Genomic DNA, 11,082 nt, shown 5'->3' on the forward strand with positions numbered 1-11,082 from the left:
CTTTAAGACTTTGGGGATTGGCATCCCTTTGGCTGTAGGTTATGCAGCTTTTCATCTTATTACATGCCAAGCTGCTGAACAGTTTACATTCTAAACATACACTACATCAAGACTACACAAATTACAACATACACCCTTACACAACTGCACATCAACATCCTACATTTTTTCTTCTTACACTTACACTTAGTAGTGTTGCAACACCTTATGAAACACAACTGTAACCCAAGCTGGAAACTATTGTGTCAATGGGTGCATGGCTCTATGTAGTGAGTCTTGAATGATGTTCTCTGGGCACCTGGGTGAACCCAGTTGTATTTAGCTCTAGCCTCTGTACACATGGGCTCTGCAGAGTGGTCTTGTATTTCCCTGATACTCGTGGGACCAAAATTAACCCGTATGATGATTGGTGGTCTATCTGAAAAAAACACCACCTGAAGTCATGTGAAAATACCTCTCAGCATTGTCTGATGAGGATAAAATCTGATTAGTGGCGACTTGCATATAGACTCTGTGGAACTGCAGCACCCCCTATTTCCACTTAATATTATCGATAACATTTAATATAAGTCCTTTTTTCTTTATACTTTTACAATATATAATCCTTAAGCATAATTCCAGTAGCCATCCCCCAGTTTATGAAGTGCTTCATAGTGTTATGCTGTTGTTGCATGTGCACATAGGAAGCTGCACGTGAGGCTGCAAGGGAGAGCATTGTTGCTTCCGCAGTGCCGACCTGACATGCAGGTAGAAGGTAGTTTTTTTTTTTTACTCAGTGTGTGTATGGAACATTACTTGTTTGTTCCCTTTTCTACTTTAGTCGATGGAAGGAATATGAAAGTGGTTTAGTTGTTTTTTCAGTAGTGATCAGAAGATGGTGAAAAGCAAGGCTCTTTGACTGCCATATCTGTCCAAAAACATGCTGGAAGGGCGAAAGAGAAGGTAATTAGTAAAGACTAATTATGTATTTGTTTCTGTGTACATAGAAATTTAAAATAAGCACCATTGGACTATAGTGTTTTTAAGCAAACATTTTATTAAGTTATTATCTAATAATACAAAAAAATATTATCTGTATTGACATTTTATTTTATTTGGTTAAACCGAATACGGTTTAACAAATACGGTATACCAAACTCTTGAATGTGATAAAAATGTTTTCTGGAGCAGCACCCCCACTAATTTTAGCTATGAACCGCCACTGCTGCTGTTTAGAACAGTTTAACTGGTGATGCATTCCATCCACTTTACTGAAAATCTAGAAAAAAATCTAAAACTCTGCTGATGAGAAAAATGAAACTTTGCACGATTACATCACTTGCGATCTAGTTTTCAAAGTGTATACACCGATTGTAGCGATCTAGTTTTCAAAGTGAACACAGTGATTTGTGGTGTTACTTCAAATCCAACTTATTTAAAGTAATATAGTGAAAATTGAATTAAAATTTGTTTTGTAATTTCATCATCTTAAATAACAAGGTAAATTATTGATTACTTATATCGTAGAAAATAATACAAATGTAGAAAGCCTATAAACACTAATGGTGTAATCACCTAACGTTTAGTACAAACACTATTTAAAAGGTTTGTACCTTTTAATTAGTAATTGAGATTACGCGCGCGTACTGCCACATCCATTATCCGTTATCATCGTTCCTAACCAAATTACTCGCACACAATATCGTCCTAACCAAAAAGCATTTGAAGTTAGTTTAGGCGCGCACTATTTCGATATATCGTATCGCTTTAACCTAAAAGTATTTACTAAATAAAAAATGTTGTATATCACATTTTATAATGAAAATTTTTAATTTTTTTCAGACAACCCTGAAAATGTCATCCGCAATTGTTGTCCGTGCTATCAACAACAACAACAACATGGTCCTTCTCCGATGGAAGCACCAGTAAAGTCTGGCAGCACCAGTAATCCGCGGTGGACCATTTGAAGACGTAGCTGTGCGCTTTGTCGGTAACGTTAAATGGTAAGTACATAAATATTATCAATTAAAATTATTAGTATCTTTTTTTTTTCAGCTGTTAAAAAAGTATTCGTAACGTGTGTACTAATATAACTTTTGTTTTCACAGGTACGTAATGATTAACGTAGATATGACAATGTTATTTTCGGAAGGTGAAAAAACAGTTAACATTTTTACACTATAACCAAACAATATGAACCAAGTTGTATGAATCCGTCAAAATTTTTCAAGTGGGTAGAAGAATGCAGTGATGACAAACACTGTTTTGGATGTTCATTGAAGTTTCAAGTCCGCACTTGAAATTCACATCTAGTTGTCCAGGAAGACTATTGGATTACAGTTGAGATTGTAGGCAAACAAGTTTGTAAAAATGATAAGTGTTGGCACATTTCATAACATAACCCACCAGCAAGTTCAAGTGCCAGAAATATGTTCACAACAATTGATGATGTTTGAGGGTAACCATATTAAAACATAGTGTTTTAAAAAACTCTTAAAAATATGTATCTGTCAAAAAATAAATTCCTCTTTAAAAAAATATATATATGTACTTGTGTTTAAAAATGTATTTTTTAGTTTCCCCATCATTATCATTATAGTCAACATGTGTTGAATTGGCGCAGATGTTATATTACCTTACCATCAATGGAAAATTGATGGTTCTAGGCAGAGTCAAACTAATTAAATCATATTTTTTAGTTATCTTCTTCTTGACACTGACAATCAATGATTTGGTTAAAAAGAATTAAATTGCGACTGTTTTCTTCAATATACTTGATTGTATAAATGTTTTATAAATTTCTGAATAAAGTTGGACTGATGATATATTGTATGATGTGGATTAATTTAAATTTAGACTATTATATATATATATATATATATATATATATATATATATATATATATATATATATATATATATATATTATTTTTCTAAAATCAATCCTTTCAAGACCCATATCATCTCTGTACTAATAATATAAATACAAATAAGGATATAATTCAACTTAATCCACCCAAGTACAGATATAAGGCAACTCTTACCTTATTTGTATATTTATAATTTTTCACAAAAGTTCTTTCACGGGATCCTTCATCGTCAGTCATGTGATATTTATAAAATTACATATTAAAAGATTAGAATTGCGATCATTCATGAGTATATGAAGTCATTAAATAAAATATATTAAAAACAAACATTAAACATGTATGTGGCCAACCAAATACTGCAGTACTAAACTATTTAAATAAATATCTTTGAAAGTGCTGCTATCTGTTGCAGGTTTTATGAGTGTGGCTCCTTCAAAATCTGTCTAAGTTGATAAAGTTAAATCTTTTGTAGATATATATATATATATATATATATATATATATATATATATATAAATATATAAGATTTTTCCAAAATATCTAGATTTTTATTTCTAATATTTCTAGATTATTATTGTCAGTAATATAATGGTTAGAGAAGCCCAATTTTTTATTTTTGTAATGCCTAAAATGTTTGTAAAATCTGGCTTTAAACGATTTATTAGTCTTACCTATATAAATATTGTTATAATCATTACACTTTATCTTATAAAACCCACCTAAATTGTATAAATCAATATTTTTATTGGTTTTTAAATATTTTATTATGTGGTTGTTAGTTTTGTGTGCAGGTTTAAATTTATCCTTGTCATAAACTTTGATTATATTTTCAACAATGCTGGTAGTGTATGTATATATTAAGTAAATGTTATTAATCTTCTGTGGCCTATGTATTAGTTGTGAAGTTATTGTACTATTAATTTTTGTTATTTGTTTTTCATATATATTTTCAATTAACAAAGTACTATATCCATTTTGAATTGTAATTTGTTTTATAATATTTATTTCTGTGTTTAATTTTTCTTTATTATTTTGTGTTTAATGGCTAGCTGTATTAATCGTATTTGTATGTATGCTAATTTTATGAGACCAAGGATGATTTGATTTGATTCTATTTTATTTTCTAGAAAATTTATTGTTTTTATATCTATTTTGTAAGTAAATTTTAAATCGTCATGAGTTAAGTTTATTTAAAATAATAAGGTGTTCATTGTTTATAACCGGATAATAAAACAACAAAAACATCAACATGTGTGTGAATAATGTCATAAGCTATTTTATTGTCAAAATCTTATAAGTACATCTGACATAATGGCTGATAAAGGAAATCCCATAGGCAAGGTATTTTTTTGTGTATAACACTTGATAAATTCGAAGTGATTTTATTGACATATATTCCTTAAAATAGTGATGATGTTTAAAATAAATTTAGGATCTTCATGATTATTTATTAGTTTTTTTTTTTATTATACAAATTGTTTTATTGATAGGTTAAGTTTTTTAATTTATTTACAAATTCATATCTATTTTTTTTTCTAAGTATAATGTAAATTCATTTTTATCCTATGGCTTTTATTTATTATTTTGGAAATGGTATAAGATGGAGCAGATATAAAATCAATCAAAGATTGCATTGGGGTGCCAGGTTTACGCATTTTTGGGAATCCTGTTAATTTTGGAGCGATCAGTTCAAAACTATATAATCTAGTATAGTATCTTAAATTATTGTTATAATCAAAAACAGTTTGATGTTTTGCTATTAAACATTTTGTTATTTTAAAAAAAAATATTAGTAGGGTGTTTTATTTCTTTAAACTTATTTTCGATGATATATTGTTTCATTAAAATATTATATTTTTCAATGTACACAATTACAGGTGTATTAGTTTTATCAGTTTTTAATGTAATACAATTATTTTCATTTAATTTATTCCTTCGTTATGAATTGCTTTTTTTTTATTAAAAAGTGGTTTGTTATTAAAATTTGTACTTTTAATTCTTTGGATATTGCTACTAATAATGTAACATGTAACAGTTCTTTATCAGAAGGATTTATTTTATTAATATTTATTACAGAATCAACTATAATGTTTTTGATAACATTATTCTTGTTGCTATCAAATAGATTAAATTTAAAAACATTAGCAACAACAGATTGTTCATTATCACTAAAGTTAACATTTGCCAAATTGAAAAACTCATTATTAGTATTAGTATAAGTTTTTGATTTTTCTTGTGTATCAATAAAACATGAATTTTTGAAACTTGTTATCATGCAGATTTATTTTATTATTATAATTGTTGTTGTTATTATTATCTCTTATCATAATCAAATTACAAATTTTTATATGCTGAGATTCTTTTAGCTTATATTTATGATTTTCAACATTAATTTTAATCAAATTAAGTACATAAACAAAGATCACCTGTCGTAATATTTTTAACAAATGGTGTGTGTATATAATTTAATGTTTATACAATTCCTTTTGTAATAACCCTGCTTAATTTTTTATTTTATCCTAAATCTTTCTGCAATTTTTTTTGTTTTGAATATATTTTTATTAAATTGAGAATTTTTTTATATTTATCCTAGCATATTTGGGAATTTTAATCTAATACATGCTTTATTAAATGTATTACATTATAAAGTTTAACATGCAATTTCTGAAATTTAATGATAATTTTGCTTGGTCAGCATTCATAATTATTTTTCTAAAATCAATCCTTTCAAGACCCATATCAAATATACCTTTAAAACACCTATGATAAGCTATAAGAGTTGTCTTCTATCTGCACTTGGGTGAATTAAGTTGAATTATATACATTTGAATTTATTATACATTTATTTATTTATTTATTATAATCACAAAAGAAAAAAAAAATTAAAAATAAAATAAAATATCAAACAGTAATGTTGATTAGATATTTTTCTTTTGATCCAAATCATCAAATATTTGTGGGCAACAGAATTAAATTCCCAAATTTAGTACCTAAATTTGCCATATCTTCATCGTCAAGTCTTGATTTTTTACACTTTACATCTCTATTACTGTTACACCAATATAGTCTTTCTAGTTCTTTTGTTAATTCTGATAGTAATAATTGATTAAATATTATGAAGCAAGGTTGAAAATGGCATCCCTTGTGGCCTCTTTTATTTTTTTAAACTGTAGGTTACATAATTATTAATATGTTTTATCCTTTTATTACAGATTAGATCAGAAATATATAAATGTAAAACACGACAGGCAACAGATTGTGAATATTTTTTGGCTATTACATTTAAAGACCCATGTAAGTTTTTATCATCTGATGATGATGTTTGGTCTCCATTTATGAAATCTGTAACTCCACGTATAACATGTGAAGCAAAAAAGGTAATACATTTTTTAATTTCTCATTTGAGTGGTTTGATGCAGTACTTTTCTCCTTTACATTATTATTTTTTAACTGTCACATCATATATGTTCCATTAGCTTTATATCTTAAATGTAATTCTATAAGATTTTGTAATATGTTAACCAAGATTTTAAAACTTAGTATATCATAACACTATGGTAAAAGAGAATGTTTATTCTGAACTGGGAGATGATGCTAATTTTTCCTAAAGTGGATTTTAATCTTCAAAATTCAATTTTGCCAGAAAGAAATTAATGTTTTTATTTTATTTTATTTTGGTGTAATAAGTAATAACCACCGATCATGAAATCAGGTACAAAAGAAATTCAAGGAAAACACTTTTTTGGTTTGTCAAGTTTAGAAGTAAATCAGAACTGATCAAATGCAAATATTAATGAATCTTAAAAGAATGAGGAACAATTTTAAAAATTTCAGTGTCAGGTGTATAATATTATGAACTCATCCAATTAATAAAAAGTGTTAAGTGCATAATATTAATGCAGTTCTGGCAATTCTATTAATGATAACAACATATAATGTTGTACACTTTTTAATCAATAGAGTTATGTTGATAATTTAGTACATTCATATAATTTGTGATTGAATATTGAAATGAATTAATTTAAAATTACTGTTGTATGACAGGCCAATGTGTACGATTGTACAACCAACATACAGTATACTATATATTCAGTTATTTCATACTAAAGAAATATAATTGATTTGATTTATAATTTAAAAATTTTTATCATGCAATAACAAAATTATTTTAATCATGACAGAATTCAGGATCCGACAAAAGTACTTTCATGAAAAATGAAGGAAAGATATGTCTTATCTCAAAATTCTGTACTAGGTGGTTTATTTAATAAAATTTAAATATAATTTAACTGTATAGAATAATATGAATCTTAAAAAGATTAATTTCAGTAAATATATATATATATATATATATATATATATATATATATATATATATAGTTATATAATCAAACTTTTTTTTCCATTGTACTAAATTGTTATAATTTAATCAATAATAAAATTATAAAATCAAAACTACCAAATATAGTACACATTAAAAAATAAGAGATGCTTACCAACTGTAGCACATTCAAAGTCAATACTTTATCATCAAGAGTTAAAATTGTAAATTACATATAAAAAATATCCATATATAGTGCTTTGTTATGTCATATGTAGTCAGTGTCAATGACTGAATGTCATGCCATGGCATGGGATAGAGGTTTTAACAGTAAATGACACCGACTTGATCAGTATATATATATAATGTTATTACACAAAAAAAAAAATATATATATATATTGTGTTTTGTTTATATAAATCATAAAACTATGCAATTTTTAATATTGTTCTTTTAATATGAGTATTTTTATTTCAAATATCTTTTTATTAAATGTTAATAATTCTCAATTTTAGTTTATACAAAAAAAAAAAAAAAATTGGTTTAATGACGATTCTTTAAAAAAGGGGAAGTATTTATTCAAAAATAAAAAAATGTGGTGATATTTTAAAGCTGCATCACTTTGGAACTCTTAAAAAGATTTAAACTGATTGAAGGAGGTTTAAATAAATTATTGTCACTTTAAATTTCTGTCAGTTGGGTGTTAAATCTGGTTATATTGAATTCTGCATTTTTTGTATTAGAATGCAGATTAAAATGATTGTATGAAGTGTTTTTTCACCTGTTCAATACAATAATTAGTGATATATTTTTCTCATAAATTTTTTAATACTACATGCATTACAACTGGGAAGACCAGTCAACCAGTGCATGCTTAAATCTGTACCACAATGAAATAAATTATATCATTAAGTTATTATTTTTTTTCCAATAGGGAGTTTATGTATTCAAAAATGGTTATTTGGATTTTACTAAAGCTTCACAACTAAATGTGTTTTTTCAAAACTATTGGAGGATACATTTAGAAATATTCAGCAATAAGAAACTTGTATATTGCCACTTGCTGGATTTTGAAATGGTGACTCTTAACCGTAAAAACAGAAGAAATTAAAATTTTTTTTTGTCATAATGTTAAAAGTGAAATAGAATACTGAAGTGTTATAAAAATAACTAGTTTAATCAAAATAAATAAAATTCAGCATGAAATAAAAATTAATTAAAATTATTCTTTACCTTTTTTTTTCTGAATGATTATTCACTTTATAAGTAATTTTTTATTACCTGAACCACTTTTTCTTTAATCTCTTATTAAAGTAAACTGCATCTAACAAGGCCTTATATTAGTTTGTCTGTTAATGGTTACAAATATTATTTATACTGAGTGCGTCTTCTTTTTAGATATACATTACCAGGTTATTTGTAAATTTATTATTAACTCATAAAAACCGATTGTTATTTCTTAAAATGAAAACCTTCCATTGTTGCTACTTTTCCCTTAGGCACTAGTAACTACAAAGTTGGTGCTAAATCAACATCAAAGTATTCTAGAATAAATGGAAACCACATCTGTTGTGCTTTTCAAGCAGAATTACGAAAGGATTCACCAACATAAAACAGTACCATGAAGTGATGTGAAAAATTAGAAACAGGTGGTAAAATTTAAAATTTTCAAACTAGTCAAGAATTCTGTTGACTGACACAAGAAATGTGGTTTAAATTGTCCATTAATTCAACAAATTTACTACTACAGCTGGCTACAGGAAATCTTGGACAACCATATTTCATGCAAAAGGTTTCTTTTTTGTTCTGAGTAAGTGAGTAGACATAAAAGCAGTTCACTGAAAAAAGAATTGTTTGTATACTGAATAATTGCATATCGTGCTATCCTCCATTTATCTATTATTTCTCCTTTCCTCTTTTTTACATAATTTCAAAGCTGCATTATATTATCGTACAAAAAGATTCTTACATAAACTGAATTGTTAATTGTACTTAAAAACTAGTAACATTATTAAAGTTTCTGATATATACAATTCTTTTAAAGGTGAAGAAAAATTAGGTACTCCTGAGAAAAAAACCTGTATGGGAGTTACAGTCACATTATTTTAATTGCATTAAATAAATAAAAAAAAAATAAAAATAAAAATAAAATAATGGCACTATGCTGCCTGTAACTAAAGTAAATGAAATAATACTCATACTTATTATTTACAGTAAGAATTAACATCCAACCTATGCCAATAAATCTTGATACCTTTACAATTGCATAACTATGGGAGAAGTTTAGAGTATTTCCAAAATACCAACGTAAATTTTATTTATTTTATTTGTTCAAATATGTGTAGATAAAAAAGAAGAATACTGTCTGTAAAGAGAAGACATATCATGACATTTGATGTTATCTTTTCGTAAAAGTCATTGTTTAATACTAGATTTAAATTTTGAATAAGTAAAGTTCTTTATTTCATTGGTTAGTTTTGTAAAGTTGAGGAACTATGTAAAGGTAAAACCTACAAAATATCTTTATTTTGTCGTGGTTCCCAAGTGATCATAGGTTGTACACTCGCAAACAGTAATTGTATTGTCTTTTTCCACTTCTAATAAAATGGAGTTTTAAGACCGTGTAAAAATAGGTAATAGGTATGTATATTAAAGGTAGTAAGTCCCACTGTTGAGAAATCGGCAATGAATATGCAAGATCATGTTTCTTAGAGATTGTCCTGATTGTATATTTTTGTCTCACATCAAAGGATGCATCACACTGTGGTGAGCACCTGGGGTGGTGCTCAAAAGCAATCAAAAGCAGATTGCAGTACGGCATAATGATATGGGGTTATCATTATGCCGTACTGCAATCTGCTTTTGATTGAAGCGTTGTACAGAGATTTCATTACAAAATAGAGGAAACTATTGCAGAGGGAAAAAGTGTTTGACAACCATATACAAGTTCTTTCTTTAATTTCTGTGAATGAACTGCCCATGTAAGTCCAGGATCTATGGTTATTCCCAAATATTTATATTTCTTGTGGTCAGTTTCATTGATCCAATTACAGTTGCAACCACAACTATCTGTATGCATTTGTGTGTGTTGTGTGTATGTGATGGTTATGAAGCATCTTATTATGTGTGAGGCATGGTTATGATTACATTCTCCTTAATTGATTATTATATTGATTTTGAAAACTGCAGTGTATAGTCAGGATCATATTTATGAAACCACATATAATATTAATTCTTTTTTGGTATAGAATTCTTTGCAATAAGCATCTTAAATTTACTATTCAACAACAGGCCTTTTTGTCAATTTTCTTGACCTCTGAACTTGCTTGTAAACATTTTAGCAGTTTTAAGTCTTCTTCTGATTTTAACTCATCTTAGTCTTAAATAATCCATAACAGAACTATACTGTTCAAATCTGTTAAATTGTAGATTATCTAATGAGTTGGCACAAACAAGTGGATAATTCTATTTATTAATCAACACATCTTAGTAACATGTTTTTTAAAGGGAAAAATTCATTCCTTTTTGTTATTATTTTAAAATGAATAAAAACATAAAGACAAAACAGGTAAACTGCTGGTCTTTGATAACACTTGTTAAAACATCAGTTGTTTTAATTGAATGGAACATAATCTGTTGGCAAATTTATGAAATGATAAGCTTGTATAGCTGTGCAAACTAGGTTTGTGTAGTGTAAAGGATGAGTAAATTTATTACATATTCATAATAGTTTTAAAACATTTCTACAATTTTCATGTTTTGATGAATTTCAACTTTTGAACCACCTGGTGGTATATTGTACTATGACAGTTAGTTTTTAACAGAATAACTGTTTAAGGATTAAGAATGTATCGAAATTTGCCTTGGATCTTTAAAAATATATAATAGGATTAATTTAAAAAATAAAACTGA

The 11,082-nt window shown here is 27.0% G+C and overlaps 1 protein-coding gene across 1 annotated transcript; it reads left to right on the forward strand.

The window, feature by feature from the left end:
* Positions 1-1,728: 1,728 nt before the first annotated feature.
* On the forward strand, positions 1,729-8,301 carry LOC142331600 (uncharacterized). The gene is made up of 3 exons (XM_075377611.1): positions 1,729-1,982; positions 6,062-6,226; positions 8,105-8,301. The coding sequence occupies exons 1-3, from the start codon at positions 1,980-1,982 to the stop codon at positions 8,279-8,281; spliced, it is 345 nt and encodes a 114-aa protein (XP_075233726.1). The 5' UTR covers positions 1,729-1,979; the 3' UTR covers positions 8,282-8,301.
* The last annotated feature ends 2,781 nt before the right edge of the window (positions 8,302-11,082 follow it).

Source organism: Lycorma delicatula, chromosome 10 (assembly GCF_047948215.1).
Source record: "Lycorma delicatula isolate Av1 chromosome 10, ASM4794821v1, whole genome shotgun sequence".
Taxonomy (NCBI): domain Eukaryota; kingdom Metazoa; phylum Arthropoda; class Insecta; order Hemiptera; family Fulgoridae; genus Lycorma; species Lycorma delicatula.

What these genes read in the sequence shown, in the direction of transcription:
- LOC142331600 (XM_075377611.1), top strand. An exon ending in TAACATGTGAAGCAAAAAAG is followed by an intron (nt 6,227 to 8,104) that starts GTAATACATTTT and finishes TTTTTCCAATAG; the next exon opens with GGAGTTTATGTATTCAAAAA.